Here is a 16,487-nt window from a genome sequence, read left to right on the forward strand (position 1 = left end):
TGTAGTCAGGTAAAGAGGCAGTTCGTGCATTCAGGTCCCCACAGACCAGCACACTTCCCTGGGCCTGGAAGCTGCAGATCTGCTCATGGAGAAGGGGTAATTAGGTGTCGCTAGGTGGGGGATGTACAGCACATACTGTAGGAATGTGTATGTTGGAGGGATAATGCCACCTTGTTTTGTTTTGAGCCAAATGTGTGAGCGTTCATATTTTATAAGGGTAATGTCATTTGACATTTCTTCTTTGTACCAAATAATAAACCCTCCTGAATCCCTCCCTCTTTTAGCAGTAGGGCGTTTGATGACAGGATGATTCTTCTGTAGTTTGGGGGTACAGTGAGTGACAGAGCCAGGTCTCTTGGAGGATGATGATGTCAGTATCTTTAGTGTTTTCTCTGAATTCAGGGGGTTCACTCTTACACCCCAACAGTGAAGAGTTAAGACCCTGAATATTCCACCTACAAAATAGTAAAAGGCTTCATTGCTACTATTGGCAATGGTCAAAAGTAATAAGACAGTTTAAAAAAAGAGATAAAACCTATAGTATTGGGCTGTCCTTAAATAGACAATTAGTCGATGTAAAAGACTGTATGGTTGATGGTAATGTGACTGTTCAAAATATGTTGTTTATGCAAAATGCATGGATCAGAGAGCCTCTGACTGGTGTGCACATTTAGACACAATGAGGATCAGAGAGCCTCTGACTGGTGTGCACGTTTAGACACAATGAGGATCAGAGAGCCTCTGACTGGTGTGCACGTTTAGACACAATGAGGATCAGAGAGCCTCTGACTGGTGTGCACGTTTAGACACAATGAGGATCAGAGAGCCTCTGACTGGTGTGCACGTTTAGACACAATGAGGATCAGAGAGCCTCTGACTGGTGTGCACGTTTAGACACAATGAGGATCAGAGAGCCTCTGACTGGTGTGCACGTTTAGACACAATGAGGATCAGAGAGCCTCTGACTGGTGTGCACGTTTAGACACAATGAGGATCAGAGAGCCTCTGACTGGTGTGCACGTTTAGACACAATGAGGATCAGAGAGCCTCTGACTGGTGTGCACGTTTAGACACAAGGAGGATCAGAGAGCCTCTGACTGGTGTGCACGTTTAGACACAATGAGGATCAGCGAGCCTCTGACTGGTGTACACGTTTAGACACAATGAGGATCAGAGCGCCTCTGACTGGTGTGCACGTTTAGACACAATGAGGATCAGAGAGCCTCTGACTGGTGTGCACGTTTAGACACAAGGAGGATCAGAGAGCCTCTGACTGGTGTGCACGTTTAGACACAATGAGGATCAGCGAGCCTCTGACTGGTGTACACGTTTAGACACAATGAGGATCAGAGCGCCTCTGACTGGTGTGCACGTTTAGACACAATGAGGATCAGAGAGCCTCTGACTGGTGTGCACGTTTAGACACAAGGAGGATCAGAGAGCCTCTGACTGGTGTGCATGTTTAGACACAATGAGGATCAGAGAGCCTCTGACTGGTGTGCACGTTTAGACACAATGAGGATCAGAGAGCCTCTGACTGGTGTGCACATTTAGACAATGAGGATCAGAGAGCCTCTGACTGGTGTGCACGTTTAGACACAATGAGGATCAGAGAGCCTCTGACTGGTGTGCACGTTTAGACAATGAGGATCAGAGGGCCCCTGACTGGTGTACACGTTTAGACACAATGAGGATCAGAGAGCCTCTGACTGGTGTGCACGTTTAGACACAATGAGGATCCGAGAGCCTCTGACTGGTGTGCACGTTTAGACACAATGAGGATCCGAGAGCCTCTGACTGGTGTGCACCTTTAGACACAATGAGGATCAGAGAGCCTCTGACTGGTGTGCACGTTTAGACACAATGAGGATCAGAGCGCCTCTGACTGGTGTACACGTTTAAGTTTAGACACAATGAGGATCCAAGAGCAGTTTATCATTTATTTAAGCAAGCAGAATGTTGGATGGTTTATAAGGGATGGATGCACATGGGCAAAGCTAACATGTCAGGTACAAAGGAAATCCAAAAGGGTGTGTGCGTGGTTCTGAATCAGACCAAGGAAATACAAAAAAATCATGCTGCACACAACACCAAACAACTGCTAGCAGGAGGCCACTTTAGCTGCCAACAAAACAACCATTTTAAACAGGTAAATAAATATGGACTCAAGCTATATTAACAGGTAGGCTAAATTAATACAATCAAAGAGTAAATTAATTGCTACAGTAGAAAGGTTAAAGCACTACTTACTTTACTTAACACACACAGGTTAAGGCAGTAAACCAAAGCACTACCCGCCAGCTCTAAACATGGTGTGAACTGACTGGGGTTTGAAAGGAGGCTGCAGGTAATTAGGTAATTATGAGTGATTGTGGGCAGCTGGGTGAGGTGCAAGAGGAACAGGTGAGGGAGTGATGCATTATGGTAAACTGAGTCCAGAAAACCAGCTTGGGATTTTTAACAGTCGACTAATATTAATAATATATAGCTGTTTTTTTTAATAAATTGATTTTATTAACTAATTTGCTGAATTTCCTCATATATAATCTTGCATATTGTGGCAATAAAAGAGATTCTGATTCTGAAATACATGTACAGTACAATATTGTCACTAGAGCAAGTAAATAAAAGGTAAAGGTAAAGTCCCACTGATTGTCACACACCTGTGTGTGCGAAATTTGTTCTCCGCATTTGACCCATCCCCTGGGGGAGCGGTGAGCGGCAGCAGTGCCGCGCTCGGGAATCATTTGGTGATCTAAACCCCCAATTCCAACCCTTAGATGCCGAGTGCCAAGCAAGGAGGCAATGGGTCCCATTTTTATAGTCTTTGGTATGACTCGGCCGGGGATTGAACTCACAACCTCCCAGTCTCAGGGCGGACACTCAGACTACAAGGCCACTGAGCTGGTCAGAAATTACCACCAAGAAGATGAAGATGTGATATTAAAAGAAAACAACACTTAACTTTGCATTTGCAATGAAAACTGGGACTGACAATGTGTCTGGGGGAAAAAACAGACGTGGAATCAAAGTGGCTACAGAAGGAAACTGGTTATGTTTAAATGCAATGAATATTCCCTTCAACCCAGTTACTCAAATACTAGTAACTTGAGTAACCGTAAAAAAGTGCTCAGTATTTAGGCTATATATACAGGTGCATCTAAAAAATGAGATAATTGTGGAAAAGTCAATTTTTTGTAATTTGTAATTTAATTCAAAAAGTGAAACTTTAAGATCAGTGGTTCTCAAAGTGGGATCCAGGGACCCCCAGGGGTCCCCAAAAAAAAAGAGGGTTAATTTATTTTCACTATAATTCCATCCATAAGTAACACAATGACAATGTATGACTATTTTGGTCATGGGTTTCATACACTTTCTCGAATAAAACATCTAAAAGCACAAATCCTCTCAGATGGGGGACCCTGGGACAAAATCTTACAGAATGGGGGTCCGTGTTCTAATTGGTATCAGTTTAGGTGAAAGTGAAATATTTCAAGCCTTTTTTGTCTTAACTTTGATGATTAAGGCTTACAGCTGATGAAAATCAAAAATCCAGTTGTGTTAGGCAAGTTACTTTCAAAATGTAATATACTACATATTACTAGTTTCTTTCATTTGAAAGTAATAAGTTACTTTACAATATTACTGAAGTTAGAAGGTTATTGTGGATCAGGGGCTTTAAGGTGTTGAGAGATAAATTGAGGCAAGGCAGGGAACAGAAAGAGAATTAGTCCCAACTGAGGCAGCAGGCCAGGTGATATGCTAACACCCACGATCCTCTTGCCCACCAGGAAGAGCAGGGCAGCCAATAGGAGCCAGGCCTGATGTCAGGTGACGGCGCCCTCGGAGGGGGTGAGGAACTGGACTTTGGGAATGGTGAGCGCAGAGTTATTCCTCCGCAGCCCTCCGCTGCCTCCCGCTCCTTTCCGCATGGAGTTGTTGCGTCGCATGGAGTTGCGCTTCCGCAGGGAGTTCTGGTGCGACAGCTCACTCTTTTGAAGGGTCTGGATTAAGATGGACGGCTTCTCGTCTAGCTCTCTGGAGCTGCAGCGGGGCGTCGCTACCTTCAAGAGCAAACAAAGACCACTTTAAAGGGATAGTTCCGATTTTTTTATGTGGGGTTGTAAGAGGTAGGCCTAATTGCCGACAGTCAGTGTACTACATGCAATAGAATGCAGCCAGCGCGGTCCCAGTTTGGAGAAATGGAGACCGGCCGCGTCAGGCAGTAGAGCTGTCTGCTGAGTGTGAACAGGGTCACGAGCAACAACGTAAAACACAACAGAAAAAACACATACAATGCTTCCATACTGCTCACCTGGTGTAATCCAACTCTCCACAAGCCCTGAGATGCCAAGTTTTGTTTATTAGATTTTAGTGTGTGATGTCACTAGTGTCCTCCGCTATTTCCAGTGTTTACAACAACCTGTCGCCTAGGCAACAATCTGCTCTTCAAGAGAACGTCTACGTTCGCTGTGACCATTATGGTTGGAGCAGTGTTATTTGATGTTATTTTCGAGCAAATGAATATGGGGTAAATGTGTCCAGTGATGCTTTACTGACACAGACCAGCTAGCTTGCTCGCTAGCTGGTGTTTGTGGGTGCTGCGTTTGTATTTACCGGTGTAAGGTCATGTTAGTTTTGTAACTTCTAGCGTATTTGCGTTCACGTGTGGAAGGAAAGATTTTCTAAAGCACTGCTTGTGTGGAGGCAGTTATTATGGAGGAAATACCCTGTTTTCAAAAATACCCGTGTACGTGTGGACTAGGCCTTAGGCCCGATGCCGAACCCAAAAGAGGGTGTGACTTAGGCACTCTATAACCCATTATCATTGGTTTCTTCAGATGATTGTTAATATTTGAAAATTAGAATTTCTGTGTAAGAAGCCTGCCCGTCTCTCACCTTGACCGTGTTGCCAAACTTGGAGTAGTCCACAGAGTACACGCCGTCCTCCTCTGTTACGATGGGGAGGAAGCGGTGACCCCACTGGATCTCTTCAGCGACGTAGGAGGTGCGGGCCTGCGTGGTGATCCCCGTCGTCTCCACCACGCCCTCCAGGATCACGATCACCTCCAAGTCGCTACACTGAAGCTCCATGGCCGACAGGTCATAGAGCGGGCTGTGTAGGAGAGGGAGGGTAGGTGGGTCTTTTTCCCCTAAAGCGGACCTTTTTTAATATGATCACAGGTTGTGTTGTTATCTAAGGTCTTTGACTTAGGACTTTGGTCTGTAGCTTTTGAGACTGAGCACCAAGCTATTTTGATTGGTCCACAGTGGACCAGTGGCCCCAAACACCATAGGCACACACTTTTGTACATGATGTCTTTTGGGATAATATCATCGTTTTTGAATTAAACTTGATGTGTTTATAATGGGTGGAGAACGTTGTAAGGCCTGGTAAAACAAAACATCCTGATAAAGTGATCAGGGGTGTAGTGGAGGGTAAAGGCAGCTAAACGCAGTTTACCCACCTATTTTCAGATCTAACTGTATCATTGACTGATACAGTTGTAATGACCTAATAATTACATGTCTCTCCCAAATCTTTTCTCATGTCTTCATATTCAATATTTCATCATATTCAATATTCCTGTTTTCTGTTGTAAACATTGTTGACTATTACCCACACCAGGAGGAAATGAAAATGAATGTGATGATGTTTTGACTGGCAGGCAATTAGCCAGATGTGCATAGCAAATATGATTTAAATGTGGAAGGAAAGGATTAAATTATATTTGCTAATACTACACTAAATACAGTATAATTATAATATAATAATATAATAATATATATACATATATCTATATATATACGGTATATATATATATACAGGTATATATATATACTGTATATATCAACGGGATTTTTTTCCTTCCCGTTGTTATTTTTTGTTCTTGCTTAAACCGAATGTTTTTGTCAGGCTGGTTTGCTTTGTTCTGTCTCTGTGTGGATGGGTGTGTCCCAGAGGATGGTGACATCATGTCCCAGAGGATGGTGACATCATGTCTCAGAGGATGGTGACATCATGTCTCAGAGGATGGTGACATCATGTCTCAGAGGATGGTGATGACCAGTCACTCAAGATTCTTGGGAAGACTTTTCGGCTTGGTTCGAGCCTTAAAACACGTTGGGCTATATCTTCCGACAGGCGCTATCCCCTAATAGCGCTTGCGCACCAGTTTGCGCGTGCTTTAAGGCATGGGAAGATAGCAGTCCGCCAGGTGTTCTGCCGAGTTTTGCTCCCCCGCCCAGCAGCAAAAAAAAGCATCCCCACCTCACGGGAGCTTACTTGTAATGATTTATACAGAAATGTAACTGTTTAAAAGTGATATAATTGTCTGGTAGATGTGACCTCCCTGATTGCTAAGTTAAAACAGCCCCGAAATATGTTGGGGATGCAATTCTCGGCGGGGATGCGAAAAGGTTCACGGCACGTGTCGCAAGCGAAAATTAGAGCCGTGCCAAAATCATCTGCGCCCCAAAATGCCTGCGCAAACGGGATTTGGGTGGTCTTAACTACCAGAATTATTCACAGGCGTGGCCAGGCAAGGCTGGGCATTACGTCAATCAAAACCAATCAGATTCCCGTCTCGCAATGGCTGTTTGCGCGAGGAATGCAATATGCTGTAATTCTCTCCATGCGTAATAGAGTGTACTCACTCGTGCGAGGACAGAGGGAGCTTATTGGCAGATCGTCTGTGGTGCCAACGACCCTTCGGGTTATGGAGGTAAATAGCCTATGTCCATTGTCCAACAAGTTTTCTCAATTAATTTCCCTCTTTGCGATGTGATAAAAGTTTCTCAGTGAGTTATATTTGATTGCCTCACTGAATTATCTGCTAATACCCAATTTTAGCAGCATAATTTGATGTCTAGGCTGTGCGTAATGACATCTCCAAAAGGAATTCTACTTTGCACTGTGCTGCGCTGCACGGAGATTACAGGTGCGCTCCGAGAGCGCGAGGTATTTGCGTGTAAAAGGTCCTTTTCAAAGCTCTTAGCGCAAAGTGATTGCGCGCTGCTGACGATAGGGTAATGCCATCTATCCCAGATTTTAGCGCTGAAACGCCTACTTTAGCTTGTGGCAGCCAATGCCCAGTACAATTATCACAGGTTTATCGTAATATCTATGGAGAGAATGGATGCGGAAATTACTTCCGGGGCAAATTACGTCACGAAAGGTCACGTGCCTGTTGAGCTCAATATCTCAAGTCCAAGTCATGTCTCGAGTCATGATGTCCGAGTCCAAGTCCAAGTCCAAGTCACCAAAGAAGAGTCCCATTACCTGAGTCTGAGTCTGGAGTTAACTTGGGGGTGAATCCACATGTAGGTGGAAACCACATGCCTGCTCTTGCACAAAATGTAATAATGTCACAGTATCAATATCTTGTGCCAATTAATTCTATTAGGGCCTATTACAAAAAAAAGGGGGGGGGGTGCCTCTATCAATTAACAAGTCTGAGTCCTTGTCTCTAACCTCCGAGTCTGAATGCATGGATGCAGTCCTAGTCCAAGTCCGATTCATCAGTGCTCAAGTCCAAGTCGAGTCACGAGTCCTGAAACTGTGTCCAGGACTCAACGTTGGACTTGACTACAGCACTGGTCTCGTCTCCCCACCTGGTTTTGTCAATGATGTGGCAGATTATGAGAGGGGCCAGTAGGAACAGGCTGTTGCTGGCCACAGCGCTCTCTGTCTGTGTCTGGACGTCGATCTGATGGATAGGGATCACCTCTCCCTCTGGTGTGGTCGTCTTCCTCACCACCTGAAGACAAACAATTATGTGTTGAGTACATTTAGGGGCCAAAACATAATGGAACTATTAAAGGAACACTCCGCCCATTTTCAACCAGCTTTGTATCATTAGAACATCAGTAGTATATCAGAAAACTGTAAACGGTTTTGAAGTCTGTCATATAATTTGACAGTTATTGAGTGTTAAAGTGTGGACCAGTGACATCACTGGTCCACACTAACTCAAATGAATAACTCATTAACTAAAATCAACTCTCAATAACTGTCAAACTAGATGAATGATGAATAGTTTGACAGTTATTGAGAGTTGATTTGAGTTAATGAGTTATTAATTTGAGTTAGTGTGGACCAGTGATGTCACTGGTCCACACTTTAACACTCAATAACTGTCAAATTAAATGACAGACTTCAAAACCGTTTACAGTTTTCTGATATACTACTGATGTTCTAATGATACAAAGCTGGTTGAAAATGGGCGGAGTGTTCCTTTAACAGTTTGTGAATGTGATCTAGTCTGTCTTCTCTTAGGAGAAAACAGTCATGTTAGCATAGCTGGTTTGCTAGTTAATCTTAGCAACTGAACTATTAGCAAATTGCCCAATATCATACTACAACACTGTGCATTGTATTAAATAAGTATGTGTTTTCCTACAATGATAAAGATTAAGCTACAAGTATATACATCACTGGTACATAGTAGTGGTGAAATTCATGGGATTTTTGGAGCCTGTTTCTTAAAATTAGTGAAATAATGTAAGTACATATGACATATTGTGAAGTTATTATATAATTTAATGTTAAAAATTAGTTTGCTAACAATCATGTTATTGATGTTGCATTATCCTCACTTCTCAGAGCAATGAAATGCTGCAGTGCGTATGGCTAGTGATTATTTTTTCATTGCCACTTCAAAACCCACCAGAATCCAGCTCAACAAATTAAGAAATGCAATAAAGGAACCCTTGACAGCAAATACAACTTAATAACCTGAAGGCAATCATTTTACACCTCTATTCATTTTCACATTAGACTGAAAAGGATCCGGAATCCCTTTTTGGGCCGAAACATTATATGAGAAAGGCAGAAGTTCCTCCATTGTAGGACATCATCAAACTCATTAGCATACAAAGAGGATTATTGGAAATTGAAATCACAGCTCAGTTGTGAAGGTGTGTAGATTATGTTACATTTTCACTATAACACATCTTTAACATAGTTTTATGAATTTTGCACTGTTCAACAAAGGACAGAGGTGTTTTCTGATCAAGTCCAGCTGTAAAGTAGGAAAGAAAACACCATGGTGCTGTCGTACAACAATAAAGAAGATGCAGGCTAGAATTAAAAAATATATTAATTTATTAATTTATTTAAAGATATAATCTCATAGATTTTCATGTAAATAAATGTCTGATTTAACCAATGGTGATTGAGATTAAGATAACCCTGGTCAAAGCATATTGTACACCGCTTTATACTGCCCCCTTGTGGGTCAAGTTTAAGCAGGCTAGCATTCAGAAACTGCAGGTGGCCTACAATGACTGTATGAGAATACTGCTTGGGAGGCCAAGGTGTTGTAGTGCCAGTGAAATGTTTTGTGGTGTAGGGGTCAATACCTTTCATGCCCTACTGAGAAACCTGACATATAAATTTATTTGTCATCTGAATGTTTCTCAGAATATTGTAGCGCGGGGAAAGGTGGAGTATTATGGGATAGCTAGTAGGGTGTATGTCTAACTGTATCTGTCTGTTATGTTGTTCTGTGCATGTGGGGTTTGGGGTTTTGGAGTGGCAAGTGAAGGGAGCATAGGGCCAGTGGGTGGAGACTAGGGGAGGAAGTGGGAATGGTCGGGAGAGCTGTGTGAAGCTGGAAGAGAGCAGACGTGCTGGGGAGAGCTAGGCTAGGCTAGGAGAAGCTAGCGAGGTGTTGGCGTGCCTGCCTTTATGTGTGTCTGTTCGTTCAATAAATAAAGAGTCTGATAAGCCAAAGGATCTGCCTCGGTGTGCGCCTCATTCTGCCACAATATCATAATCTTGCTTCTGACTCAGCCCAGTCTTAGTGCAATCAAGTATCAGTCCAGCACTTGGGCTCATTGGTACAGGCTCTTATTGTAGTATTTTTGATGTGCTGATGTTAATTGTTTAATTGTTTGATGTTGTTGTGTTGTTGTTTTTTACTGTATGTTTTTTTATTGGACCTTGTGTCTGCTAATAAAGATTGATTGATTGATTGATTGTAGGTTACTGTAGGTTCACAGAGTGGGCGGAGCTAACACAATAGACCCCTTATACAGCTTGTCAACATGGAGCTGCGCACGCATCGTGTAGGCAAAAAGCCCGGAGCCGCTCATTGACACAGACAGAGCTGTGTGAAAGACGCCGCTGTCAGGACTGCTCTGTGCTCATCTGCGACACACAGTTAGATTTTAGTTTTAAAATGCAGTTCTCGGCTTACTACCACAGCTTATCGCCTAGTGATAAGCAATGTTATGCATCGAAATTAACGTTGGTTAATGGGATACGTCTTACAGACCCATACCATATGCACTGGCGCTGTCAATTCGCCAAGCCTAGAGTGGCCAGCAATACATATATCGTGCATTCCTTTATAACTGGGGATAGCGTAGATAATTATTCTGTAACTTGCAAAGATATATTGTTATGTTGATAATGCACACAACTCAATAATGACATTATGTAACGTTACTTGGTCGTTCTAACCGAGTGATGTGGCTGAGCAGCCTACAGTCAGGCAGCTTACCTGATTATGAAGAGCACTACATTTCGGGCATTTTTAATGATGTCCTCGTTCCAATCAGTTCAACTCAATAATGACATTTGATTTAACGTTACTTGGTTGTTAACTAACCGAGCGATGTGGCCGTCACTAGCAGCCTACTACAGCATACCTGATATGAAATGAGCGAGCACTGCAAAGTCGGGCATTTTTAACGATTTCCTCTTTGGGCTTGCAACCAAAGACACCTACGGTTAGCATTAAAAGCAGTATGAGTTGACGGGATTCGGTAAAACTTTAGTCCTTGCTTTGTTGATAGTGTAACAGACTGTTCAGTGTTGTGTTGTGTTCTATTGCGTGTGTGCGAGGCTGTGTATGTTCCCTCCGGTTGCCGTAGAACAGGATATGTGGGGAGAATAAAGGTGTAGCTGGTTATAACGTTACAGCCTGGCTCTATCGTTTATTATTTTATTAACCAAGTGTGAATAGGCGGACCCGAATACTCTGCTACAATAGCTTTCCGATTCTGGCATCGCACTGCACAACACGAAGACATATCTAGCTCGAATAGTTTTCGGACCACTGGAAAACTACTTGACAGGGCTGCGCGGAGTCTGTCTTTCTGTCTCCGTCTTGCGCATCTGACGCTGTTTGTTGTCATTGTGACGTAGGCGTATAATTGGTCTATAGACTTACTCTGTAGGTTACTGTAGGTTCCTGACAACTGGTCAGGATCTGACTGGTCTCTGCTAGCATTACGGGTGGTTACTATGGCCGAACAAACTGACTAATGTCACATTATGCAACACTGTCTTGATCTCACCTGCAATTACCACTCATCGCCATAGGTGTCACCCAAGAGAACAAAACTGAAATCTTAGAGATCACTTTAAAGGGGACAGTGCACATTAATCAACACATGAGTTTTCACATCAGTGTACCTGCAGTCTGATAGCTGCTCCTATGATCTCACATCAGTGTACCTGCAGTCTGTGTATGATCTCACATCAGTGTACCTGCAGTCTGTGTATGATCTCACATCAGTGTACCTGCAGTCTGTGTATGATCTCACATCAGTGTACCTGCAGTCTGTGTATGATCTCACATCAGTGTAACTGCAGTCTGTGTATGATCTCACATCAGTGTACCTGCAGTCTGTGTATGATCTCACATCAGTGTACCTGCAGTCTGTGTATGATCTCACATCAGTGTAACTGCAGTCTGTGTATGATCTCACATCAGTGTAACTGCAGTCTGTGTATGATCTCACATCAGTGTAACTGCAGTCTGTGTATGATCTCACATCAGTGTACCTGCAGTCTGTGTATGATCTCACATCAGTGTAACTGCAGTCTGTGTATGATCTCACATCAGTGTAACTGCAGTCTGTGTATGATCTCACATCAGTGTAACTGCAGTCTGTGTATGATCTCACATCAGTGTAACTGCAGTCTGTGTATGATCTCACATCAGTGTAACTGCAGTCTGTGTATGATCTCACATCAGTGTACCTGCAGTCTGTGTATGATCTCACATCAGTGTACCTGGAGTCTGACAGCTGCTCCTATGATCATGCTCTTCCGGAGGTCTCCGATGCGGATCATGAAACACAAGCGGTTGTTCCTGACAGCGATCACCGCGTGGCGACTGAAGATCAGCGTCTCTGCCCGCCGGTTAGACTGGGCCGTCTTCATAAAGATACAACCTGTCATGAATACACCTGTCAGTCAACCAATCAGCACTCAATTAACCTTTCACATGCTTAAAAAAATAAATAAATAAGAAAAGAACTACTATATAGCAAGCTCCAACCTCCCGTTCTGAAAAATGAGGAAATACCCAAAACTGCAGTTCCTCGAATGGTCACTTGAGGCTGGCTGCATTCCCCATAGACCCCCATGTTAAAATGACCAACGTTACATCAGAAATAAACATGTTTACAGCCTGGTCTCTATAAATGTTTTTTACAGAGTTGTGTTGCTAGGGAACCATTTGAAACCTAGCTTATTTCCTGTCAGTTATTGTACTATCAACAGGAAGTAAGGTTTTTAGTCTCTTAAAACAGACGGTTGGCTCTCGCAAATTTTCAAATGCTTCCGCCTAAAACGTCTGTACATCGAGCTGGGAAAACTCAGGGAAAATAACCTCTACTTTGAGAGAGGGAAATTTATATTTATGTTGTCGAGTTGAAACCGTCTATAGCTAATTTCACCATTCATCACAATTGTACGGGGGTGGATTTTTTATATAACTCACCTGTTTACAGTCTGTGGCTGCAAAGATGAATCTGATTGTATGGAAGTCAATGGGAAAATTACCCTACTTCTCACTTGTTTTATGACCTCAGTAAACACTTTCTACTTTGTTTATGGCCTCAATTTCTAGTTTCAATAAAACACGATGTTCATTTTGTAAATTATGGTCCCATTTAGAGTAAAAGTAGATGATAAAACAGACTAAGTTTTGGGACATGATTGACAGGTCACCTGTCCAATAATCGCCCTGCTCGCCAATCACAGACCAATAGCAGGAGGCGCTGTGGCTCTGCCTGGCTAAAAAAACAACAACAAGATGGCGATGGTCAAACTTGAGGCTTCAAAACAGGATTACAGGAGTCCACAAACCAATGGGTGACATCACAGTGGCTACGTCCATATTTGTATACAGTCTACACCCCCCCTAGTGGTGGGACCATGCAGCTTCAGCTGCCCTCCCCTTACCAAGCATGATGGCGTTGATAATGAGTCCCACTATATTCTGCATTATGAGGACCGTGATGGCAGTCGTACACTGCTCTGTGATCATGCGGCCTCCAAAGCCGATGGTCACCTGAACCTCAATGGAAAACAGGAATGCAGAGGTGAATGACCTGGATGGAGGGATGAGAGAGAGACAGAGAGACAGAGAGGGAGGGAGAGAGAGAGAGAGAGAGATTTAAGATGAATGCTTCATGCTCGCATCTTATCTAAATCACAGCGTGCGGTGGTGACAACATGCTGAACAACTTGCTTGAACGTGTAATGCTCCTTTAATGGGGACTATTTTCACTACTGCCCAGTGAAAAGGCCAAACATGCCCAATGATGTCCGCATTCAATTCTGGTGAATGAAACCACTGTTGATGCAATAATTGTGGCCTAAGAGGAAAATACGATAGCACTTGTGTTGTGTAAAATGATAGATTAAATGAGTCAAGGCAGTAGTTTGTCTCTGAGCTGTTCTTAGATTTTTTTAAACAACAGGAGACCTCTGGGTTGTAACGTTAAGGCGATAATGTATGGAATTAAATGGTGATACGAAAACATCTGAAATAACAGTTGTATCGTTTAATCTAAGACCGTGAGGAGGAATTTCACAATAAAAGCACTCTTATTCTCCTAAATAGGCTATATATTTTCATAGTCTCTTTTAACACATTCTACCCATATTTATAAAAGAGTTTATACTATGGTTTTGTTTTTAATTAAAAGAAATAGTTGAAAAATAGTGAAAATCCAGTGGGGCTGAGGGGGGCTGTGTCACGATTTAAAAACACGATTTCAGATGGACAAGCCTGTCTTTTATTGTCACACGAACACCACAACACATGCATGCGGCCACAAACACACACTCATGCTGACGGTGGCCGGTGAAATTTGTCCTCTGCATTTGACCCATCCAGGCTTGTCCTTTCCTCCAGGGGGCAGGCCAGGAGCAGTGGTCGCTTTTTCTTTCCAGCGCCCGGAGACCAACTTCGGATGTTGTCGTCACTGGTCGGATGACGATCTTCTGCATGTTTTTAGTGGGGGGTTATGTACGGAGGAACCCCCTAGGGCAGTGGTTCTCAAATGGGGGTCCGCGGACCCCCAGGGGTCCGTGGCACTTTGCCAGGGGGTCCGCGAAAAGTTTGCAAGTAAAAAAAAAAAAAAAAAAAAAAAAAAATGCTACATGTTACTTATTCCTTCTCAAACTACTTCCTACATGGTGCTAGTCTATCAAAATATCTTGGCTGTCATTGATTGTGTTGCATAGTGGTTTTCTGTACTGTTGACAAATTGTGATATTGTAAGTCGCTTTGGACAAAACAAAAGTGTCTGCTAAATGACGTAATGTAAATGTAATGTAATAAAAAATAATTTTTTTTTTTTTTTTGCAAAATCTTCATAGTTCAACGAAAATAGTTTATGCTTTAAATCTAAAATGGTTCATGGATTACATTCTAATAAAAAACCTATCAAATTAAAATTCAAGCACGTTACCGGGGATACAATTAAGCTTAGCCCAAAATCACAAATCAGAATGAGGGGGTCCCCGGTATATTTTCTATCTTGTAAGGGGTCCTTGGCTGAAAAACATTTGAGAACCTCTGCCCTAGGGAGCACGGGGAGAACATGCAAACTCCACACAGAAAGGCCCTTTCGATGAGATAGCCCACCTGCGCAGTGGGCACTGAAGATATGGGGGGGTCACAACTCCAGCGCACACAGCGTCCCAGGCGAGAATCGAACTCAGGACCTTCTAGCTGTGAGGCGACAGCGCTACCGACTGCCACCAGGGGGGGTTGCAACCCCGGCAGCTCCCCACTTTCCACACCGGTGGGTCTGAGCGCAGCGGTACTCCTAGAAACGAATTGACCAACCACGGACGGCGAGCCGGACTTCCGTAACAGCCCAGCCAGTCAGATTTCGCCACGGGATTTCTGGTGGCAAAACCCAGAAATGCTGACTTGTGATTCAGACCCTCCGTCGCTGGAAGCGTGCTGACGTAAGGGGTCTGACCATGTGAGACAGTCAGTTACCCACAGGAGGAATGAGAATATACACCAATCAACAGCCAGTTACCCACAGGAGGAATGAGAATATACACCAATCAACAGCCAGTTACCCACAGGAGGAATGAGAATATACACCAATCAACAGCCAGTTACCCACAGGAGGAATGAGAATATAAACCAATCAACAACAACCAGTTTCATAGAGCCACCATTGAAAGCGTTCTCTCTTCATCCATCTCTGTGTGGTTCGGCTCTGTCTGCTCTTGCAAAGGGCAGATAGCAGCAGATCGTGCGCACAGCAGAGAAGCTGACAGCACAACAGCAACTGTCAATGAGTGAGCTGTATGACGCCAGGGTCAGGAAGCGGTCAGGGAGGACCGCCACTGACCCCTCTCATCCTGGTAACCGTCTCTTCAAAAAAACTCCCCTCAGGAAGACGGTTCTGTTCTGTGCATCAAAACCAGGACCACACGCCACTTCCCAAGGGCTGTTTCTCTCCTCATTAATAATTCAAATCACACTTAAGGTCATGACCCCCCCCCTTTAAAGCACTTTATCTTATTTATTTTAGTCCCTGCTTTTTATCTTTTTATTCTAGGTACTGGTGATTTTACTTTACCTTTAGGGGTGTTTTTAGCTGTGTATCTTGTATTCAAAAATCATCTTCTTTGTTAATTTGACTATGTACGGGTTCTATCATGTCCCGAGTGTGTTGTCTTGACTGTGTCCTGTCTGTTTTTTTTTTATCTTGTTGAGTTGTGCTGCTACACCAGAATGAATTCCTGTGTCCTTGTGATGCAATTGGCAATAAAGTGTTTCTGATTCTGATTCTGAAGATGGACCCGAAATGTAAAGTAGGCTACTGTACATCACCAATCTGTTCAAACCTTTAACAGTGTTATTCGTGTTTTACAGTGTTTTTAACACTGTTAGGGTTTTACAGTGTTTACAATTGATTGATTTTAAGTTTCCACTGATTGGCATAGGCTGTTTCATGTTCTGTGAGAGATTCAGGGTGGAAACAGATTGAAGAAGAGAGAGGGATGAAAGGGGATAGATGAGACTGAAGAGAAAGAGAGAGGAAAGAGAGAGAGGGTGAAGGGAGGGAGGGAGAGGTTGAGAGTTGTGGCTTGGTGAGCGCGTGGTGCAGTAGGCAGCAGAAGCACAGGGGGGTGCCAAACCCTCTCCTTCCTCTCCTGCCTGCAGCTGTCCCCCACATACCCCCTGAACTCCTCTCTCAAAAGATAGTCC

General features: G+C 43.4%; 1 protein-coding gene across 1 annotated transcript in view; it reads right to left on the reverse strand.

The window, feature by feature from the left end:
• Positions 1 to 3,827: 3,827 nt before the first annotated feature.
• The window catches only part of kcnj8 (potassium inwardly rectifying channel subfamily J member 8), a gene marked incomplete at both ends in the record, with an annotated part of 13,269 nt that continues 609 nt past the window's right edge, over positions 3,828 to 16,487 (reverse strand). The window contains 5 exons of the mRNA XM_083661654.1: positions 3,828 to 4,064; positions 4,900 to 5,116; positions 7,615 to 7,760; positions 12,029 to 12,189; positions 13,205 to 13,353. Of these exons, the coding sequence (XP_083517780.1) occupies positions 3,828 to 4,064; positions 4,900 to 5,116; positions 7,615 to 7,760; positions 12,029 to 12,189; positions 13,205 to 13,353 (910 nt within the window). The remainder of the gene's footprint in view (positions 4,065 to 4,899; positions 5,117 to 7,614; positions 7,761 to 12,028; positions 12,190 to 13,204; positions 13,354 to 16,487) is intronic.

The sequence above is a fragment of the Poromitra crassiceps genome, assembly GCF_964638095.1.
Source record: "Poromitra crassiceps genome assembly, chromosome: 2".
In the NCBI taxonomy this organism is placed as follows: Eukaryota; Metazoa; Chordata; class Actinopteri; order Beryciformes; family Melamphaidae; genus Poromitra; species Poromitra crassiceps.